Below are 22,656 nucleotides of genomic sequence, written 5' to 3' on the forward strand. Positions count from 1 at the left end.
TTTGCCAGTAGAACTACTGTATTTACCATATAGAATACTAGCTACAAGGGAAGGCAAACTTAAGGTATAAAATTTCTAATGGCACCCTTTCCACCTTCAACCCCCGCTCATTCTCAAAAGAGCTAGGTTTTAGTAAAATGGAAAATAGTGTGCTGGGGGCTAGGAATATATTTCACTCATTAGTTACGTCAAGTGAAAATACTTGGATTGAGGCCAACATTTTCTGAGTGGAGTACTTAAAGTTTCCAAAAGGATACATTGGCCAGTTTTTCCACGAATACACTGCAGCTCATACAAAAATGTGAATTCACCCATTGCACTCACATCCATTCAATTTTTGCATGTAGACTTTTGAGGAAACTCTGTAAATGTATGTGAAATTTTATTCTCCTTTGAAAATCTGACCCCGCTCACAGTTATCCTTCACTTGTTCAGGTTCAATCACATAAATAATAAATACACCAGATGGTATTAAGTGAGTTGACTTAGGAATATATCAAGGCTTACACCTTAAATTTCAGTAAACCAAAAAAGTAGCATTATATGCACCATACCTGCCATCAGGTGTTCTGCAAAATAACCATTCAATAAGTGGTGCAGGGTAGCTTTCAGATATGCAATTTATCATGGTCAGGTTTTCACTTTTTACAAAATAGGGCTTTCTTGGTTTACCTATTAAAATAATGCAAATATTTTCAGACATGCGGCACTGGAATATTTCTGAAACATCATTACTCATCTTTCTAGTTAAGTGCTACTTGACTGCTTTTTGTTTTGATAGCTTATAGACTAGCACGGCTCCCTCTCTGTTTCTATTCATCTTTCCAGTGTTTAGGATATCTTTAACACTTTTGAACTGGGAGGCTATATGTTTTATGTGTGAGTTTCAGATTCATAAAATAATCCAGTCTGTCGCTTTAAGGAATCCTGACAGACTTCCTGAGGTAAAAATCCAGCATTGCATTAGACATAGGAGTAGTATCCTGTCACATTTTTTGTTATAATAGAAAAATGATAGCAGGTGTCAGACTGAGATGGTTGATTGCATTATGCAAAAGGACAAGAAGAAACCAGAAAACAAACAAAAAAAAATTACCCTCAGACACCCATACTTGACTCCCAACAACAGCTGTAACTTCAATGAGAGGAATGTGCAGGCATTCAGGAACAAAATTTGGTCTTTGGATACTTGAGCTTTTCCGTTATCTCCTATTTAGGTAGTTCACAATACTAGGCCAGAATGTTTTGCTCAGTTCGTAATATATTAAGTCATTTTGTTTGCTAATATATTTTTTCAAGTGATTTTAATGCTTTAAAGTGGGATGAAATTTTACATGGTGGGTGTCTGCTCCCAACTGATTTGGTTATTTCATAGTTTAAGCTAAGGAAATACACAGTGTTTGGTCAATTTTTTTAAAAGGGCCTTTTAAAAATAATTCGTTAATCCTCATACATGGGAACATGGACTTGAAATTTTTTGGGTGGGCCTGGGATGTACTTTAACCACTCCTGTGAAAATTCATCCATATTTGGCCAAGTTATAACCCTACAAAAAGTCACACTTCACACCATCTCAGTGCAGACGAGATTTTGCAGTTAAAATCTCTGAAGTTTCCATCTTCCCTAAGCGCTCTTCTGCCTCTCATACTTTCTTGTGGGTTTACATGCTCCTCTCCCTGGCATCTTGCCTGCAGCAGGGTGGAGGGTTTGGAGCCCTGAGCCTCACAGGCCAGATCAGGCAAGCTGTGATCTGAATCCAGACTGCAGGCTCTGCTGCGGGTGATGGCGGTAGGTGGGGGCAGGGAGTGGCTCCAGGCCCAGCTGCCGGTTACTGCTGTTCTCCCAGCCTGGAGCAGCAGTGACCTGGGCAGCCTGCTCAGGGACTTCCTACCGCTGTTCTGATTGGCTGGAATTCCGGTGCCTGGGAGGGGGTGCTGAGCCATGTGTGTCTGGGGTGCTGCGAAGGTAAGCTGCACCACTATCACCCAGACCCCATGCCCCCAGATAGCTCCAGTGCCCCCACTTCCAGATGTCTGGTCCCAACTCTGACCCCTCTCAGCTATAGCCAGTCCCCCAGCCTGCTTCTGCATCTCTTCCCACCCAGACCCCACCCCTCTACTACACCCCCTTACTGGCCCAGATCACCCACCCCTGGCCCACTCCTGCATCCTCCCTCCCACCTATACCCCAAACCTGTCCCCCATACAGTCAGGTGGTGGTGCTTTATTTATGTTTTGTCTTTTACTTCTCACGTCTGTGGCCCCCAACAGATTTGTCTATGAGTCAGTGACCCCTGGCCCAAAACAGGTTCCCCGCCCCTGTCATACAGCATACTGCAGGCCAGGATTACAGAGGTGAAGCCAGACTTTTGCTGTAATAGCTCCTGCCAGGTGCTCAGGGTACTGGAAATGGAGCAATGGACCTGTCTCTCTGGTTCTCTCAGTGACCCCTCTGTTGGCACTCAGGAGGCATACAGGAGGAAATAATCTGATCTGAACATAAAGGGGGTCAAGAGGCCACCTAGGGAGTACAGAAAGGAGTAGATTGAGACAAGGAGTCTGGTCAGACTGGAGCAAGTCACTTAAACATCACTTTTAACAGGTGGTCACTAACTGGGTGCTTTTTGGTGTCCCACTTGAGACCCTGGGATCTGATTAGCACTTGTGCAATGCTAAGAACCTTGAAAAATCAGGCTGCAGGTTTCTCCTATTAGACACCCAAAATTAGCGGGTGCTTTCATTTCCCTACCTCACAGGGGTGTTGCGAAAATACATTAACATTTGTTAGGCCCTCAGATACCATAATGATGAGACAGACAAGCCAAAGGGAAAATTAGTAATTTTCTATTCAAAGCAGCATTTGAACAGTATGAATAAAGTAAGAGGCCACTTTTACAATGACAATAACAAATACTGAATAGCTGTTCATTTGGTTAGCACGATCACTCAGGCCAGTGAATGAGGTGGGACACTTGTGGAAAATAATCAGGAAATTAATCTACTATACTGCATATACTCAATGGGGGCAAATTAAAGCAACCTTCAATCTGGCATTTCCTAACTTTTGAGCGCTTGACTTTGCAACCTTATTACTGTTCTTTGAATGGTTGCAAGAAATAAATTCTCACCAGCAACTATAGCAATTCTAAATCTGAAACCAATCCCTGCAACAAACCTTGCTGCCAGCTCTGCTCACGTATCTACACCAGTGATATCATCACAGGACCTAACATCAACCATACCATCAGGGGCTCCTTTACCTGCACATCTACTAATATAATATATCCCATCATGTGTCAGCAATGCCCCACTACAATTTATTCTGGCCAAACTGGACAGTCTCTACGTAAAAGAATAAAAGGATATAAATCAGACATCAGGAACGATAACATACAGAAACCTGTGGGAGACCACTTCAATCTCCCTGGACACTCAGTAACAGATTTAAAAGTAGCAGTCTAAAACAAAGACATTTCAAAAATCAAACGGAGAGAGAAATCTCTGAGCTGCAATTCATTTGCAAATTTAACTCCATCAACAAAGGATTAAACAGAGACTGGGAGTGGCTGGCCCCTTACAAAAGCAGCTTCTCTACCCTGGGTGTTAATATCTCCCCATTATACTCTGACAATGGGTTATATCCCCCTGTCTGATCTGAATTGTTTTTAACTCTTTTGATACATACTACTGATAATGGTCCATTTCCACCTTGCTGAATAGACCTTGTCAGCTCTGGCCCTCCCTTTTACTGGGACCCCACTCTTTAAATACCCCTTTGGAAACCTCCCTGCCCCCACTCATGCATCTGACAAAGTGGGTCTTTGCCCACCAAAGCTTATGCTCCAAAATACTAGTTAGTCTATAAGGTGCCACAGGACTTCTTGTTGTTCTTTGAATGGTTGGTTGCTTGGGATGGGGTGAGATATGTGTGTGTGAATGCACACATAACATGTTAACAAAGAATGTGAAAGGAGTAGAAGCCCTATTTTAAAACATTTTTTGCACATCACCTTTAACAACACATAGTGACTCAGAACCATTTTAACCTTCACAATGAACCAAGGGAAATGAGGCAGCCATACATGGAATAAGTGACGAGAAAAATAGCCCACAATTCAAGAACTGAAACAGGAGGAGAGACAAATGAGGAAGGGAGAAGCATTGTGAAGCAGAGAATTAACAGAGTTTCCCTGCTTAGAGAGGGTTTGGCCATGCACAGGCATCAGCCTCTACCTTCTGAAGCTCTGGATCGACCGATTCCTTTGCTTTGACACATACTTACTTCTTACGAGAACTGTAAACATTATTGTGCAGTTACTATTTTCACTTTGAACTACAAGGCTGTATTTTCCAGCTTGAGTGGCTTTTATTTTTGAAAAGGCCAGTGAAATGACATATCTGTAAAACAGAAAATACATGATAGAAAAACATTTAATGCCAGATAGAGGGCAGTGGGCTGAAGAACACAGTGGCATTATACCTAAGCTTAACAGGTGCAAACAGCCTTCTGGGCTAGTGGTACTGAGCATATATGTAGCACACTTGGGCCGTGTCTACACTAGCCAAAAACTTCTAAATGGCCAAGCAAATGGCCATTTTGAAGTTTACTAATGAAGCACTGAGATACATATTCAGCGCTTCATTAGCATGTGGGCAGCCGCAGCACTTTGAAATTGACGCAGCTTGCCGCCATGCGGCTTGTCCAGACAGGACTCCTTTTTGAAAGGACCCCGGCAACTTCGAAGTCCCCTTATTCCCATCTGCTCATAGGAATAAGGGGACTTCAAAGTAGGCGGGGTCCTTTCAAAAAGGAGCCCCGTCGGGACAAGCCGCGCGGCGGCGAGCTGCATCAATTTCGAAGTGCCGCGGCTGCCCGCACGCTAATGAAGCGCTGAATATGTATTTCAGCGCTTCATTAGTAAACTTCGAAATGGCTATTTGCTTGGCCATTTAGAAGTTTTTGGCTAGTGTAGACATAGCCTCGATCTCCAAAGTGCTTTCATAGACAATGACCCTGATTCATGTAATCATCCCTATTTAGGACAGTACTTAAGTACTCATCCCTAGTGGGATTCAAAGTTCTGCTTAAGTGTTGTCCTAAATAGGGTTAGATCTTCCTGAACTGAGGCTAATGCAACAGGATTTCCATGGAGATTTCCTCACCAAGAGGACTTCCCAGGGGTTTCACCCTCAATTCTCTGACTGGAAGTACAGACTCGTGACTAGAACATAGTCAAGAAAATTAAGGTTTTATTCTGGTCTCTGATGCTGCAGTGTACCTTTGGGTAAAGCATTGCACTAACTGTTTTGTACCTTGATTTCCTTGACTTGAGCCCTGTGATGCTTGAACTGAATGTTTGTAAAGTGCACGGAGATCCTCAGATGTAAGGTGCTACACAATTTTAAAGAATCACTATATTGTAAACTATACAGCTAGAGCTCAGTGTGTTCCTAATGTATAAACACCTGTAAACAACAGACAAATTAGTGATAACATAAACATAGGTTTAGGAATATAAAGAATAATACAGAAATGAATGATAAACAAGCTTTCTCAAATATAAAATATTCCATGTACATGCTCTAATAAAAGTATCTCATTTAGGTTTTTTATTCAGTACAGTCCTTTACCTACCGTTTTTTTGAGTCCAGTAAGGGTCTGCAGTCAGCTTGATTCTCTTTGAAGACCCAAAGGCATGAAATGGTCTCTGAAATATTCATTACCACTTTTAATTCAATGTCTCCAAACAGGTCAACTTCCACATTGTTTGATGTTTCATAGACATTTTCTGTGCTTTGAGAACTCAAATTGCAACCAAGATCTTCCGAAATACTAGGCATCTGTATTGCAATAAAACAGATTGCTATTTCTAATGGCAATAACTGGGTTGTTTCAGATATAAAATTTAAAAAGGAGGCTCCCCTATTAAAATACTTCATTCTATTAAAGATATCCCTAACCCCACTGATGACACACATACATGTACGTAGTAATTATAAACAACAGTAATCTTAACACTATACTTTCATTTTTGTTTCCTTCTTCAATTTACTTATTCATCAAACAAGTTTAATGATACTGAATGAACAAATGCAGGACACATTTTACTTTCTGGGCTGACAGCATAGCTCGGGTCAGCAATCCCTGGCGCAGGTGCCAAGAGTTTTCACATAAACTGATTTTCATTAGCACACAAGGCAGGAGGTCAGCTTTGCTCTCCCTCCACCATGCAGCTGGGAGCTTGCTCAAAGCCATGCTGCCTGTGGATTAACAAAAGACCAGCTAATGCTACTAACCACCACCAAAACAGTAAAGCTCTGCATCTTTACTTATTTATTAATAAGTTGTTGTAAGTAGGATTATTAGTGACTTTAAAAAGCATCAGCAGTACTCAGACCGTATATAGAGGTCAAAAGCACTTCACCTCAGAAAGGTTGCTGATCCCTGTCATAACTAGTAGCAGTTCAGTATTTAATGGGCCACTTTCTCCTAGTGATTAAGACCATGTCTACATTACAAGCGTTATTAGACGTAAGTCACATTGGCCCAGTTTATCACTGTTGAATGTGCATATTTGGATCCTTGCACAAGTGCTGAGCATACTCACCAGAAGTGCTTGTGCTAATGCACAGTGCAGTACACTATCGGCAGGTTCTCCATGTACAAAGTGCCACCACCCAGAGCACTATTTTGGAATGTTTTGGCAATGCACAGTGGGGTAGAAATGAATTATGTAAGGCTGACCAGCATTCAGCTGTCTCTGTCTCATGATGTCATCTGTATCCCATAATGGTTTGTGCTTTTTTTAAAAAAATCCAGTGAATCTGCATGGCCCTCCTCACTGTCCTTCATCTCTGATGGAAGCATGGAGCCTGCACAGCTCTGTGGTACAGTCACAGCCATTGCAGAGCCCCAAGGAGAACTGAACTAGCCTGGTACATGATGATTTCTTGGAGAACACAGAGCAAGAGTCAAGTCAGAGTTATTGGTGCTGTTTATAGAGCAGCTATACACTGTGGAATATCTCTTCTGGGCCCAAGAAATGACCATGGACCAGTGACATTGCATCTTGATGCAGGTTGCAGAATCTGTGGCTGTGTAAGTGTACGTTCCTGGATCTCTGTGCCAAGCTTGCCCCAGCCTTCCAGCGCAGGAATACCGGAAGGAGAACTGCACCCACAGAGGAGAAGCCAATGGCAATCACACTGTAGCTACGTCTACACGTGAAGCCTACATCGAAGTAGCTTATTTCGATGTAGCGACATCGAAATAGGCTATTTCGATGAATAACGTCTACACGTCCTCCAGGGCTGGCAACGTCGACATTCAACATCGACGTTGCGCAGCACCACATCGAAATAGGCGCTGCGAGGGAACGTCTACATGCCAAAGTAGCACACATCGAAATAAGGGTGCCAGGAACAGCTGCAGACAGGGTCACAGGGCGGACTCAACAGCAAGCCGCTCCCTTAAAGGGCCTCTCCCAGACACAGTTGCACTAAACAACACAAGATCCACAGAGCTGACAACTGGGCTAAGGGCTGCTGCCCACGGTGACCATAGAGCCCCGCAGGGGCTGGAGAGAGCGTCTCTCAACCCCTCAGCTGATGGCCACCATGGCGGACCCCGCTATTTCGATGTTGCGGGACGCGGATCGTCTACACGTGCCCTACTTCGACGTTCAACTTCGAAGTAGGGCGCTATTCCCATCCCCTCATGGGGTTAGCGGCTTCGATGTCTCGCCGCCTAACGTCAATGTTAACATTGAAATAGCGCCCAACACGTGTAGCCGTGATGGGCGCTATTTCGAAGTTAGTGCCGCTACTTCGAAGTAGCGTGCACGTGTACACACGGCTTGTAGGAGCTTGCAGTGCCATACTGCTGCTGGTCAGTGGGAAATCACTGTGAGTTCAAAAATCCACAGAGGAGGCACATGTAGAGGACCAATCTTCCCCTCCTGCATGGGACTGTGACTCTCACAATGTTCAAAACATAATGGATGGATTTTTAGGAATGGGATTCCCAAACCATGGTGGAGCAATGGATGACACACATATCCTCATTTTGGCACTGGACTACCTCGCCACAGACGACAGCAACAGAAAGGGCTACTTTTCTATAGTGATGCAAGAGCTGGTGCATCACGAAGGATGCTTCACAGACATTAGTGTTGGCTGGTGAGAGAAGGTGCAAGACACTTGCATTCGTAAGAACACAGGACTATCCAGAATGCTAAAAAGAGAAGTTACTCACCGTAGTAACGGTGGTTCTTCGAGATGTGTCCCCGTGGGTGCTCCACAATAGGTGACGGGCTTGCCCGGCGCCGCAGATCGGATCTTCCAAGCAGTTTCTGCCGGACCGCGCATGCGCCGGCGCGCGCCGCTCCCTTGCGCGCTCCTGGCCATGTGCGCGATCCGGTCCCTGCCAGTTCCTCAACCAACCGCCTCGGGTGCCCCTGCAAAACACTAACAGAGATCCGAAGCGGGGAGGATGGGCGGGTAGTGGAGCACCCACGGGGACACATCTCGAAGAACCACCGTTACTACGGTGAGTAACTTCTCTTTCTTCTTCGAGTGTCCCCGTGGGTGCTCCACAATAGGTGACTACCCAGCAGTAACCCAAGATAGGAGGTGGGTAATCGGATTATGTGCATCTTGTCCCCAAGAGGACCGCTGCAGAGAGACAGGTATCCTCTTGGAATACCCTGTGAAGGGCGTAATGTTTGGCGAAGGTGTCGTAGGACGACCAGGTCGCCGCTCTGCAAATGTCTTTTAACGCAACGCCCTTGAAAAAGGCTGTTGATGCCGCCACCGCCCTGGTGGAATGAGCCCTGGGAGTGGCCGATAAAGGAGTCTTTTTGAGCTCGTAGCACATTTTTATGCAGGATACAATGTGCTTCGAGATTCTCTGCGAGGAGAGACCCTCTCCTTTCGATTTGGGAGCGAGGGAGACTAGGAGTCTATCCGTTTTCCGGAAGGACTTGGTCCTGTCTACGTAGAAGGCTAGCGCCCTCCTCACGTCCAGGAGGTGTAGGCGCGCCTCTTCGTTGGAGTTATGAGGCTTTGGATAAAACAAGGGTAGAACGATAGGCTCGTTGATGTGAAACTCGGAAGAAACTTTGGGAACAAAGGCTGGATGCAGCCGTATGGTTACCGCCTCCTTGGAAAAAACAGTGCAGGGTGGCGTTGCCATGACTGCCGCGAGCTCGCTCACCCTACGAGCTGACGTAATTGCAAGAAGAAAGGTCGTCTTTATTGTAAGGAGGCGGAGGGGAACCATGGCCAAGGGCTCGAACGGTGGTCCCATCAGTGTGGTAAGCACCAGGTCCAAGTTCCACGAAGGTGGAATCGGTTTCCGAGGGGGGTAGAGGTTTACCAACCCTTTGAGGAACCTGGTAACCATAGGGTGGGCGAACACCGTGTGCCCTTCCTCCTCATGTCTGAACGCTGAGATGGCGGCAAGGTGGACCTTTAACGAGGATAGCGAGAGTCCTCCTCTCTTGAGGTCCAGTAAATACTCTAGAATTGTAGGTATAGGCACCGAAAGGGGGGCCAGCTGTTTGGTAGAACACCAAGCCGTGAAGCGAGTCCATTTTTGTTTGTAGGTCTTCCTAGTGGAAGTCCTCCTGCTACTTTCTAGGACTTGCTGTACTCCCACTGTGCATGTGCTCTCTAGGGAGCTGAGCCATGGATTAACCACGCTTGCAGTGGCAGGCTTTGGGGGTGCGGATGCACTATGGACCCCTGGGCTTGCGTGAGCAGATCTGGCGCCACCGGAAGAGGCATCGGTGGACGGTCCGACATGCGCAGGAGTAGGGGGAACCATTGTTGGCGATCCCACGTTGGGACTATCAGGATTATCCGGGCCCTTTCCCTCCTGGCTTTTTGCAAAACTTTGTGGATCAGCACTGTGGGAGGAAACGCATAAAGCAGGGGGCCCCCCCACGGGATCGCGAACGCGTCCCCCAGGGACCCCCATCCCAGTCCTGCTCTGGAGCAGAATCGTGGGCACTGCTTGTTGTGCTGAGTGGCAAACAGATCTATTTGGGGAAAACCCCATGCGTGGAAAATCGGCCGTAGCAGATCGGGACGGATCTGCCACTCGTGTGTGAGCGCAAAACACCTGCTCAGCTGGTCTGCCTTCACATTGTGTGCACCCGGCAAGTATGAGGCTTTCAAGATTATATCGTTGGCGATGCACCAGTTCCATAAGCGGATTGCTTCCGCGCATAAGGCACGGGATCGAGCTCCTCCTTGCCTGTTTATATAAAACATGGTGGAGGTATTGTCTGTACTGATCCCGACGACTTTGCCTTGTATGTGGTCTTGAAAGTGTTTGCAGGCGTTGAACACCGCTCTGAGCTCCAGTACATTGATGTGTAGTGACTGTTCCGTGGGTGACCACAGTCCTTGAGTCACCTCTTCGCCCATGTGCGCTCCCCACCCTATGAGGGAGGCATCTGTAGTGAGAAAAACCGATATTTGCGGCTGGTGGAAGGGTACCCCTGTTAGCAAGTTCCTGGGGTTTACCCACCATTGCAGGGATTTGCGCACCCCGGCTGTGGGCGACACCACCCTGTGAACGGTGTGTACTGCCGGTTTGTATACACTCGCCAGCCAGTGCTGCATGCTGCGCATGTGTAACCTGGCGTTCTGCACTACAAACGTCGCCGCTGCCATGTGGCCCAGCAGCTGCAAGCACGTGAAGACCGGCACCGTAGGGCTGAAGGTGATGACTTGCACGAGGGAACCGATGGCTCGAAAGCGAGCCTCTGGTAGGTATACTCTCGCTGTAACCGAGTTTATGCGAGCCCCTATGAACTCTATGTCCTGTGTGGGGTCTATTTGTGATTTTGCCAGATTGATAACCAGGCCAAGTGAGGAGAACGTGTTTGCTGTGACGCGTATCATGTGCAGAACCTCCCCTTTCGAGGCCCCTTTGAGCAGGCAGTCGTCCAGATACGGGAAAATAAATACCCCCTGTCTGTGCAGGTAGGCTGACACCACTGCCAAGGTCTTGGTGAAGACTCTGGGGGCCGAGGAGAGGCCAAACGGTAGGACCTTGTATTGGAAGTGTTCGTTGCCTACCATGAACCGGAGGAATCGCCGGTGAGCCAGATGGATGGTTATGTGGAAGTACGCGTCTTGTAAATCGAGGGCTGCGAACCAGTCTCCATCGTCCAGTGCTGTAAGGATGGAGGCGATCGTGGTCATCCGAAAACGTTGCTTGCGCAGGTACCTGTTGAGGCCGCAAAGGTCTAAGATGGGCCTCCAGCCTCCTGTCTTTTTCTCCGTGAGGAAATACCGGGAGTAGAACCCTTTCCCGTGCAGTTGCTCCGGCACTCTTTCCACCGCCCCTATGAGCATGAGATGGTCCACCTCCTGCCTGAGCCTCACTACCTGGGAGGCCTCCTGGAGGTGGGGCTTGGGTGGAGGTCGTGACGGTGGGAGCGACTGGAAGGGGATGGCGTACCCCGTGGCTATGATCTCCAGCACCCATTTGTCTGTGGTGATCCTTTGCCACTGGTCGTAGAATGGTCGGAGGCGATGGTGGAATAGCCGCTTCGGATGACCTTGTGTGATGGTAGTGATGGCGCAGCCCTGGATCTGTATGTCAAACTTGTGGCCTTTGGCCCCGCCCCGAGGACGCACGGCTCTGTTGTGAGCGTCGCCTGAGAGTTCTGTACTGCTGGTGCTGTTGATGTCGCCCTTGCTCGTAACCCCTGTGATACTAGGGGCGCTGTTGCTGGTACTGGTACCGCCTTTGCTGAGGGTAGTACCTTTTCTTTGTGTATGGAGGGGTGTAAATCCCCAGGGTCCTGAGTGTGGCTCTTGAATCTTTACTGGAATGCAGGACCGAGTCAGTTGATTCAGCAAACAGCTTCTGAGAGTCGAAGGGAAGGTCAACTATCTTCGCCTGCAGATCCCTCGGTATACCCGAGGTCTGGAGCCAGGACTCCCTTCTCATCACCACTGCGGTTGCTGTGGAACGTGCTGCTGTGTCCGCAACGTCCAAAGCAATCTGAACTCCCGTCCTTGCAGCCGCGTAGCCTTCTTGCACTATGGCCTTGAGCACCGGCTTTTTGTCCTCTGGAAGCGAGTCCATGAGGGAGGTTAACCTAAATAGTTGTCAAAATTATGGTTCACTAAGTGCGCTGCGTAATTTGCCATTCGCAACGTTAAAGTGGAGGAGGAGTAGACCTTTCTGCCGAACAGCTCTAGCTTCTTGGCATCTTTGTCTGTTCCCCCTGTTTTAAATTGAGATGTTTTTGATCTTTGTTGCGAGGACTCCACCACCAGGGAGTTTGGCTGTGGGTGGCTAAACAGGAACTCCATGCCCTTCGCCGGCACGAAGTATTTCTTATCCGCTCTCTTTTGGACAGGCGGAATAGTTGCAGGGGTCTGCCATATCGTAGTGGCGGACTCTAAGATCGCTTCATCAAGCGGTATTGCCACTCTGGAGGAGGCCGGAGGTCTTAAATTTTTGAGGAGCTTATGGTGTTTCTCTTGCACCTCTGCTGTCTGGATGCCTTGCGTGAAGGCCACCCTCTTAAACAGCTCCTGAAACTGTTTGAGATCGTCCATAGGATGGACGTCCCCCAGGGCCATAGCCTCGTCCGGGGAGGAGAGCGAGGAACCGCTGGGGTACGTCTCTCTGGACCCTTCCGGTTCCTGCTGGTGATGGTACACCCTCTCGCTGGAGGTTTGCGAGGGAAAATCTCGGGGTTCCATGACCAGTCCCCCCTGACATGCTTGAGTCTCTGTTCCCGGTCGCAATTGCCCTCGGGGGTACGAGATAGTTTGTGGGGATCTTTCCCTAGTAGATTGCCGATGGTGTGTATGCCCCGCGTGGTAGGGGCGACCATGGCAGTATAGGCACTGCTCTTGGGAAGGTGACCTAGACCACTCCCTTGGTGCGTACCCTCTGCGTCTGGGGGAGGGAGATCGTTGAGACACTGGAGAAAGCGATTTCGCATAATAGTCCAGCGGTTCGAACCCCAGGAAGGGTGAAGGTGGTGCCAGCCATGGTGAGGCTGGTTGTAAAAATGGAGAAGGGGGCTCCGGGTAGGCTAGGGGGGACCCCTGCCTTCTGGTTGGAGTCTGCAACATGAGCGGAGGGCTGTGAGAAAGCAGCTCCACAGCCCTGTCCGGAGAGGGGCTGCAATGCCTCCTCTTGTGTGCAGCCTTCCCCCTCCCTGGAGGAGGTAACTCCGCCCCCTGATGCGCGGGGGATCCCGGCCCCGTCGGCACCGTGCTAGGCACGCTCGAAGGCGGTGCCACACGTGCGGTGTCCTTCTGCGCCTGCAGGCTACGTGCCTGCGCGCTCTGCACCGCCGGTTCCCTGGGGGTCGGTGCCGCTGCCTGCGGTGCCGCCGGTACCGCCGCTTGTTTAGCCGCCGCCCTGCCTGCGGTGCGGGGCGGCTGGCTGACTATCGGAGGCTGAGCTGCTTCCACGTGGCTCTCCGTGCCGCCACCGATCAGCTGTTGCTGCGGCTGGGGGCTGCTTGCTCCTCCCGTCCCGCTCACTGTTGCTGCCAGCAGGGATCGGGCTGGAGAGACTTTCCTCCGTTTTTGCGCTGATGGAGTGAGGGAGGCAGCTTTCCTTTTAAGGGCCCCGGAGGGTCCCTCCTGCTGCGGCCGCTCCGGCACGTCTGGCTGGCGGGCCTTATCAAGAAGCAGCATTTTAATCCGCATCTCCCTGTCTCTCCGTGCTCTGGTTGTTAATTTAGCACAGAAGGCGCATTTCTGTGCCACATGGGACTCCCCCAGGCACCTTATGCATAGACTGTGCCCATCGGACGCTGGCATCGCCTCTCGGCAGGACTCACATTTTTTAAAGCCTGAAGAGGACATTGTTGGTGAGTCTTTGAGTTTTTAAGCGGGTACTTAGCACCTTCTTTGTGCTGTTTTCCCCCGTCCGATGGCCTGCCTCAGCAGGAGGGCTGATGGCCGTAGCTCCTGGCCTCCGGCGCTTGTTACTGGGACTGGACTGAAGCTGTCCCGCTCGTAATTTGTTTGTTGTTGTTTGTTGTTTGTTTTTTTTTTGTTTTTTTTTTGCAAAATAACAACCGGCTAACTCGTAGTAGCCTAAGTACCTGAAAAACTTTTAAAGAAAACAGATAAAGTCATTGAATACGCTATTTGGCCTTAGCCTAGTCGGATTCCGTCTGCAGCCGACGGTGGTTAAGAGGAACTGGCGGGGACCGGATCGCGCACATGGCCAGGAGCGCGCAAGGGAGCGGCGCGCGCCGGCGCATGCGCGGTCCGGCAGAAACTGCTTGGAAGATCCGATCTGCGGCGCCGGGCAAGCCCGTCACCTATTGTGGAGCACCCACAGGGACACTCGAAGAAGAAGCAGAGACTTTCTTTCCTGATCAGCAGATTACCTCTGGTAATATTGAAATTCAAATAGAGATCATGGGGGTGGGATCAGGCTTGCTCCTTGCTCCCTGTTTCATGAAGATGTACATTGGACACCTCAACAGCATCAAGGAATGATTCAAATGCCAGCTCAGCAATTGAAGGATGACAACTGAATGTGCTTTTGATGGACTGAAGGGATTCGGGTGTTTGCTCGCAAGATTGGATCGTGCTGAAAAAAAATGTCTCAAACATTATAGCTGCCTGATGTGACCTGCATAATGTCTATGAAGCAAGGTGTGGGGGGTGGGGAAGAAGGAAAGTTGCTGTCAGACTAGAGGGTGCAGATGAAACCCTCAGCTGTCTGCTGCGTTTGAACAGAAGACTATGAGGGGGGAGGGATAGCTCAGTGGTTTGAGCATTGGCCTGCTAAACCTGGGCCTGTGAGCTCAATCCTTGAGGAGGACACTGGGGGGAAGGATAGCTCAGTGGTTTGAGCATTACCCTACTAAACCTGGGGTTGTGAGCTTACTCCTTGATGTAGGCCATTTAGGGACTGGGGCAAATAGATGCCTGGGCTGGCGCTTAGCACTGCCAAGAGGGTAGGGGACTAGACTAGATGACCTCCTGAGGTCCCTTCCAGTTCTAGGAGATGTGTATATCTCCAAGGGCTATCAAAAGAGCTCAGTATGGTGCTATATAAATCAGGAAGTCTCTGAAAGAGCACTTTAACAGTGAGCCACAGTACTGGCATATGGTATACTGCTAGGAATTGTGTGATGCTTGATGTACATTTATGAACACAATATTGACATCACATCTATTAATTTGACAGTACTCTGATAAGTACACCGTGCTCATCTCTGACCCTAAGAGTTGGGTCACACTGTACAGTAACAAGGACAATGATGCTTTCAGAACTGCTGGGTGCTCTGCAGCACATGTTGGAAACTAATAAAGATGAAGTACTTTCCAAATAATAGAATTTTATTTGGTAACAAAACCAGAGCAAAGAAAAATACATGTAATGTAAAAACAAATACATTAAAAACTTAGCACATTAATGGAACAAAACTTAACAAGAGAGAGATTGTTTGTGTCCATTTTACCTACACATACAGCAACCACGACTTTTTCTGGACAGAGTATGTGAAGCTGTGGTTGTCCTTCGTATCCCACTGACTGGAGTGGTAACAGTAGGGCACTAGCCCATGAAGCCACAGGGAATGTTGAGGGGATATTGGAAGGTGCTGCAATAGAGTTCTCCATGGTCTGCAAAGGGAGTCAGCCCTGTGATTTTTGAACCTATAAATCCGTAAGAGTCTGCAACATCTGTCTCTGCTGCCAGACAAGTTCCTTGTGTCTTGATGCATCGCCATCATTTTTCCAGCTGGGCCTCCAGTGCCTCTCTCCTTTCCACGCTTTCCTTTCTCAGGCTGTCTACCATGTTCTACCTCCATGTCTTTTGCTCACTGTCTGAAAGAAGCACCAGTTTGCAAAATCTCATGAACCTATCATCCTGAGTTGTCTTCTTTCTCCATACCTGGCTCAGTTCATTCTGTGGGTGGTTATGGGGAACTTCTCAGGGCTGCAGATAAAAGGGGTACCATTGTCAGTGTAGTCACAATGTAAAGTGAACGTTAAGATACAAAACTCCCTTTTCTTGCTTCCCTCAACTTTTAAGCTTATCTGACACTTCTGCTCGGGGTGCTTGTGCATGACAGCACATGCAAAACCAGTCATGATGAGTGTGGTCCACTAAGAGTGAGGAAAAAAAGAAAGAGAGTTGCTTGATTGCATGGGTGAGTATATGGAGATGGCACTGAGTACTGACACAATTTTCCACGGGCGGTGGTGATTTTTGCTGGTACGTCACTTCTGAGAGTGACGAAGACACACACACACACAGAGCACAGCTGCTGCTGGGCTCCCAAAGCTGCCCAAGACTGTAGGTTGCTAACCTGTTTACCACAATGGTGCTTACTGAACTTATCACCGACTGACACAGGAAAGTGTCCTAGAGCAAGGCTGCCCTAGAAAGCTTTAGTGGCAGACTGCAGAGTACCTCCATGGAAGTTTCATTGAGATCTCCCAGGAAAATTCAAGGTCCATCTCTTCATACATAAACAATCTTCTCTGAATGCACCCCCCCCGATCCCTTGCTTAACTCTGGAGAGTACGTAAAAGCAGATAACAATGTAGCCATGACAGATAGGCCTAAGAGGCTCGGGGAGGCTTAGCCTCCCCAAACGGGACAAGACAGGCTGGGTGCACCATAACTTTCCTTTGGAGGTGCATCAGCCTTTGAAGTGATCATAGAATCATAGGGTTGAGAGGGACCTCAGGAGGTCATCTAGTCCAGCCCCCTGCTTCAAGCAGGATCAACCTCCACAATGCTGCAGAACCCCCTGAGAAGTGTGGGTCCACCAGCTCTGGGGCCAGGGCCCATTCTGCACTCTTCCCGGAGGCCCCACTCCCACTCAGCCTCTTCCTCTGTGGCCCCGCCTGCCCTTTGACTCTTCCCATCCCCGCTCCACCTCTCTTCTTGTCACTCACCCTTAAGGCAAGGGAAGGCAAAAAGGACCAAGCTGCTAGGAGCTCAGGGTGAGGGCAGAGAAGAGCGAGTGGCAGGCAGAGGAAGGAACCCCACGGGAAGAGGCAGAGTGGGGGGCAGGATTGTGGGTGAAGAGAGGAAAGAGGTGCAGGAGAAGGCAAAGCAGAGGCAGTTCCTCATGGGGAGAGGCCAGGCAGGAGTGAAGAGGAGATGGAATGTAGGGAGGGACTTGAGGGCGAGTGTGGTTGAGGCCAAGGTACAGGTGCCAGTAGTCTCTCCCACGTCTAGGGAGCTTCTGGCATTTGTGCTCAGCCTCCTCAAGTGCAAGAGTAATGCACTTCCTCTCCCGGCTGTACCGCTCCCTCTCCTAGGACAAGTAAATTCATGCAAAGTCAGTAGCTGTAACCTGTTAAGTTGTGGTCACTGTAACGGGAAATAAATTTACACACCTACCCAAGGATCTGCCCCTGCATCAGGCTCGCCTGAGATCAACTGCTAGGACTGACTGGACTGCAGTAGAGTCTCAAACACGTCCTGGCTCACTGCATAGTAGGATTGCCCAGTTGCATGTGCCTGTCCTCCTCTTCCACCTCCTCCTTGTTCACACTGTTCATGCGAGAGGCCTTGATGTGGACTTCTTGGAGGCATTCATGGTGGTGTGTGGGGTGGTAGTGGCCAAGTATTGCATGCAGCTCTTTCTAAAAGTGACGGATTTGTGACTCAGCATCATGTGGACTCGGTCTCCCTGGACTTCTGATATGCCTGACGCCGTTCCTTCGTTTTCATGTGGCACTGTGTTGGGTCCCCATCATAACCCTTCTCCAGCATCCCCTGTGTGATCTGCTCACATATACCCACACAGCCTCCTTTCCCCACCAGCCCAGGAGAGTCAATGACTCCTGTCTACTCTAGGCAGGTGCATGTCTGACATGTTGCCAGCATGACTAGCTGGCCAGTCATGCACAACAGTGGAGAGTTGCTAAGTATGGTCACCATGCTGGACAATCAGGAAACAGCATTTCAAACATTCACAGGTCTTTTAAGGGGAAGAGGGCCTTATGGCCTCCGTTACCTCCAGGCAGAAGAGTTCACAGTTATGACCAAAGCAGTCAGCGTCGGGCTGCGTGGAAAGGCAGCTGGGAATTGTCAGGGTCCAGACAGGTAATGTAATGTCTGCATTCATGCAACACCATCCTCAGTACATCAACCATGGCTCAACACAACTGGGACAGGTAGTGTCACTGCATTTCAGTGCACACACGTGCACAAAAATTAGCTCAACACAAGGTGGCTTACTCTGGCCTCATTTTGCAGTGCAGCCCAAGCTTCAGATCACACAACACTCAAGCTTTCACTCAAGATTTCACCTACCTGTAGGATAAAAGATCTGCAAAAGCATCCTTTTCCTTTAGACCTCTACGGCATACCTAGGGCAAGGAAATCTCTTAGCACCATGCTGTGCATCATTCTGTATATTGCTGGAGTTCTGTTCCAGACTTTGTACCGTACCAAGGAACAGACTATGACCTTCTTTATCATGAAGGTGATAAGGCTCAAGCAATTAGGTGCCAGGGCTCAAGCAATTTTTCTTTTACATTCATAATTGATGTGGAAAGCTCAGAAAGTGCTGGGGCTATGAACTACCAAGTCTACAGGCAGTTGGGCACAGCCCTGGAAAGCCCTGGTACAAAGTGAGCACTGACTAAAGAAGAACCTCAAATGGAGAACTAAATATTCCACACTGGTTCTGAAAGCTAGTGGGGAATAGTTGAGCCTTTAGGCTTAGTCTGAGGAAATGGGTGCCATGTAACTACTCCATTTAAAGAGCAAGCCCATGTTTTCTTTCTTCTTGGGGTGGCGGATGGATGGGAACAGGAGGCAAAGCCAACTTTCTGTCCAATGCTTGCCTATCTCTTTCAATTTCCTGCTTGTTTGCCAGTGGGGAGTAGCTAGAGAAACCCCCTTATTCTTCTCAGCCAAATACAGGGGCACAGTGCAGCCCTCCAAGACTTGAATTTACTAAATGGCATTATCACATGATCAACTAGCTGACTGATATGGACAAGTATGTGACATAAGCAGCAGAACATGAATACCAGTGGAATATTGCAGACAGCAGTGGTGCTGTGTGTACAGACAAGAACAACAACCACAGAAATGGGATTATCACCCCATCATAATTCCCCCACTTCAGAATCTTCATAAAAATGTGCACTACCTGCTTTTTTCTCTGACAGGAGGAGGTGGATATTCTTCATGCTCTTGCATTCAGAAAAACATGTTGCTGTAATTTTGTGTGTTCAGTTTTTACCCACACTGGAAAATCCTGGACCTTCTTGTTAGTTTACTTCTACGTGTAGCAGAACTATCCACTGATTTATCCAAGAATTAAAACATTACATAGGATTGTGTTTGTAATTAAATCTCTAAAAGAAATTGCAGGTTTCAGTTGCACAGGGTCTGTGGATGACCTTCAATCCCTCCAGTAACTCAGCACTGGAAGGAAAGCATGGTCTTTGATTCACATTTCCATCTTTGATTCCAGAGCCCATGTCCAAATTATTTGTCCTTCTAATTGTACACTTCTTATTCTTTATACATTTCAAAATACACTCAGTGGTGCATAATTTAGACCAAATTATGTGAGTCAATCTCATAGTATTGACCAAAAGTTCAATTTTAGATATTTATCTTATTTCTATTTTAAAAATAATAAACTCAACATGGATTTCAAAACTTCTTTCTCTGCTACTATTTCTTCTAATCTCAGATGAGATTATGTTGTGTGGCTGGCTATTTATTCACTGTTTGCTTACCTCCAGAAGTACGGATGATTCCTGTGTCCTTGAATCTTTATTCTGCTGTCTGATTAAACTGCACATAATCTCTGATATATTTTGGCTTGTTGCAGAAGTGAAAGTCATTGCTGTAATAGCAAGAGCTGCAAAACCAAAATGGAAAACAAATATAGTCATGTTTCTATATAGGGGTGGTGATAATCAAGATTATAATAAAAATAAAATGCAACAAAAATTATATCGAGAGAGAATTTTTTACAAAAAAGGAGACAAGTCCCTGTACATTAGTGCACTTGTGCAATCTGCTTTTATATTTGCAAGGAGTGATTGTCTTATTGCTTCCTACGGATCACAGAGAATGCTTTAAAATACAAACTCATGCGAAGAAAAAACTCTATTAAAAACCATATGCCACATTTTCCAGTTCTCGTATGTGTCAGAATCTCTTAGGGGAGAGATGAGCAAACTTTCTACGTCAGACCCCACTTTTCATCCCTGCAATTAACAAAGCTCCCCCAACCTATCTAACATCATCCAAACAGATGGAAACTGGTTATGCTCTTCTAAAAAGACAAAACAACTTTGGCATGCGTCAGAAAATTAGTGATGGGTATATAAATGTGAGCACACATACATAAAGTAACATAGTTCAGTATTTCTAATGAGATGCATGAGCCTCAGATCCAGCAGCTGATCATGCTGTGCTCCCCTTAGGAAATTTCATCTGCCCCCTCCTTTGTGCACCCCTATATTAAAATGTTAATTCCGTATATTCCATGGCAGCATAAGGGCAGAATCTCTCAGTGCACGAGAGCCATCTTATATACCAACTTGCCTGTTGTGACCAAAGTGATTCATCTGTCACCCAGGAACCTATGGTGTTCCTGCTCATTGCAGCAGCAAAGTGAATCACCATACACATCCCCCTCCTACTCCCAGCTCACTCATAAAACTGCCTTGCCTGGCAAGTCTTGTTCCTGCTGCCCTAGGCACAGCAATACTTAGCCCTACGTTGCAAGCGATTACGCCTTATGAGTTATATTTTTCCTTGTGATCTTAAAGATATGATTAAAATGATCATTAGCAACATTAGGCCCCAATACGCGAGCAACCCCCTGGCCAGCCAAGTCAAGGCAGAGGGGAGTGATAAGAAGCTCCCCTCACTTACACAGCCGCTCCCAGTAGCAGTCCCGGGGGCTGCCTGCATTCTGGGGATCAAAAGGACCATTGCTCCTGCTTTTCCTGGGGAAGAGGATGCTAGTAAAGGGCCAGGAACTGGCAAGAGAAAGGTAGGACTCCGGCTTCCCCCTCTTCAACTTCACAGCAGCCTGTGCAGTGTGGCAAGGACACTAATGGTTCACATCCTGATTCATCCCAATGGATTGAGCAAAGTGCACTCTCCACGTGCCCAAGGAGCAGCACCAGAAAGATTCTGCATGCTATGAGGCACGATCCCTTTCATGCTCTAGTTGATGTGGTGCAGCTCTGCACTAGCTCTGCTCAAGGCCATGGCTTAAACCACCTGCCCCACCACCACCACTCAATCTAGCTCTATAAGTGTAACACTGTAACCCAAGACCTGAGCATGCACAGAAACAAGAAAAAGAGAAGTAAAAATAAGGAACTAACCCAGAGGAGTGATCTGTGTGTGATTTTGATAAGCTCCTCAAGCTGGCCCTCAAATATATAAATAAGCCTGGGATCCCAAAATAACATCATAAAGCTGTTCTTTCAAAACACTTAGAAAAGCCTCTGCTGCATTGTTTACATCAACTCTGAAGGTGGTTAGACTGGACGCAAGAGTTCGAAGTCACAAAAGGAAAAATTTGGGCTTGGAGTTAGGCAAATGCAGTCATAGCAAGAATAACTAAGCAATGAAGCAGAATATCAAGGAAGGTGATGGAGGCATTGGAATTGCAGATCGTCAGAAACAGTTTAGATGAGTGGCTCTCAACCTTTGCTCCCCCTTCAGGAGTCTGATTTGTCTTGTGTATCCCAAAATTTCACCACACTTACAAACTGCTTAATTACAAAATCAGACATAAAAACACAAAAGTGTCACAGCACCAACAAAGAAGGTTGGTGGTGACCGTGTGAATGCCAGTGAAAATGGGGTAGGATCAGAAGCTACAATAGAAAAAGAACAAGTTAAAAATCACTCAGAGAAGTGAGCTGTCTTTAGGTCACCAAGGCCTGAAAAAATGCATCCTAGAATAATCAAGGAGCTGATTGAGGAGATGTCTGAGCCATTAGGTATTATTTTTGAAGACAGGAGAGATTCTAGAAGACTGGAAAAGGCAAACATAATGCCCATCTATACAAAAGTAAATAAGGATAACCCAAGGAATTACGGGACCTGTCAGTTTAACGTCTATATTAGGAAAATGAATAGAGCTCAGGAAAGATTTCCAAAACTGGAAAAAGTCCAGAGAAGAACAACAAAAATGACTAAAGGCCAAGAAAAGATGACCTATGAGGGCTGATTGAGAGAACTGGGTTTGTTCAGCCTGGAAAAGAGAAGATTGAGAGGGGATGTGATTCATGTTCCAAGGAGGAGGGAGAAGAATTATTCTCTTTAATTTCTGGTAATAGGAGAAGAAGCAATGATCTTAAACGGCAGCACAAGAGGTTTAGGTTGGTCATCCGGAGAAACTTCCTGTCAGGGTTGTTAGGCAGTGGAATAAAGTGCTTAGGGAAATTGTAGAATCTCCATCGCTAGGGATTTTTAAAAGCAGGTTAGACAAACACCCATCAAGGATGATGTAAGACCGTGCGTGGTCCTACCTCGAATGGAGAGAATTGGAGTTGATGACCTTTCAAGGTCTCTTTCAATTCTGTGATATTATTGAAAAATTGCATCCTTTATCATTTTTACCATATAATTTTAAAATAAATTGATCAGAATATAAATATTGTATTTAATCTCAATGTATAGTATGTAAAG

At 47.4% G+C, this 22,656-nt stretch overlaps 1 protein-coding gene across 1 annotated transcript in view; it reads right to left on the minus strand.

Moving 5' to 3' along the window:
• The window catches only part of FLT3 (fms related receptor tyrosine kinase 3), a 114,089-nt gene that overhangs the window by 51,763 nt on the left and 39,670 nt on the right, over positions 1 to 22,656 (minus strand). Inside the window, exons 4-7 of the mRNA XM_074982251.1 lie at positions 19,731 to 19,855; positions 5,635 to 5,840; positions 4,282 to 4,397; positions 555 to 672 (exon numbers count right to left, since the gene is read on the minus strand). Of these exons, the coding sequence (XP_074838352.1) occupies positions 555 to 672; positions 4,282 to 4,397; positions 5,635 to 5,840; positions 19,731 to 19,838 (548 nt within the window). The 5' untranslated portion in view covers positions 19,839 to 19,855. The remainder of the gene's footprint in view (positions 1 to 554; positions 673 to 4,281; positions 4,398 to 5,634; positions 5,841 to 19,730; positions 19,856 to 22,656) is intronic.

Source organism: Carettochelys insculpta, chromosome 1 (assembly GCF_033958435.1).
Source record: "Carettochelys insculpta isolate YL-2023 chromosome 1, ASM3395843v1, whole genome shotgun sequence".
NCBI lineage: Eukaryota > Metazoa > Chordata > Testudines > Carettochelyidae > Carettochelys > Carettochelys insculpta.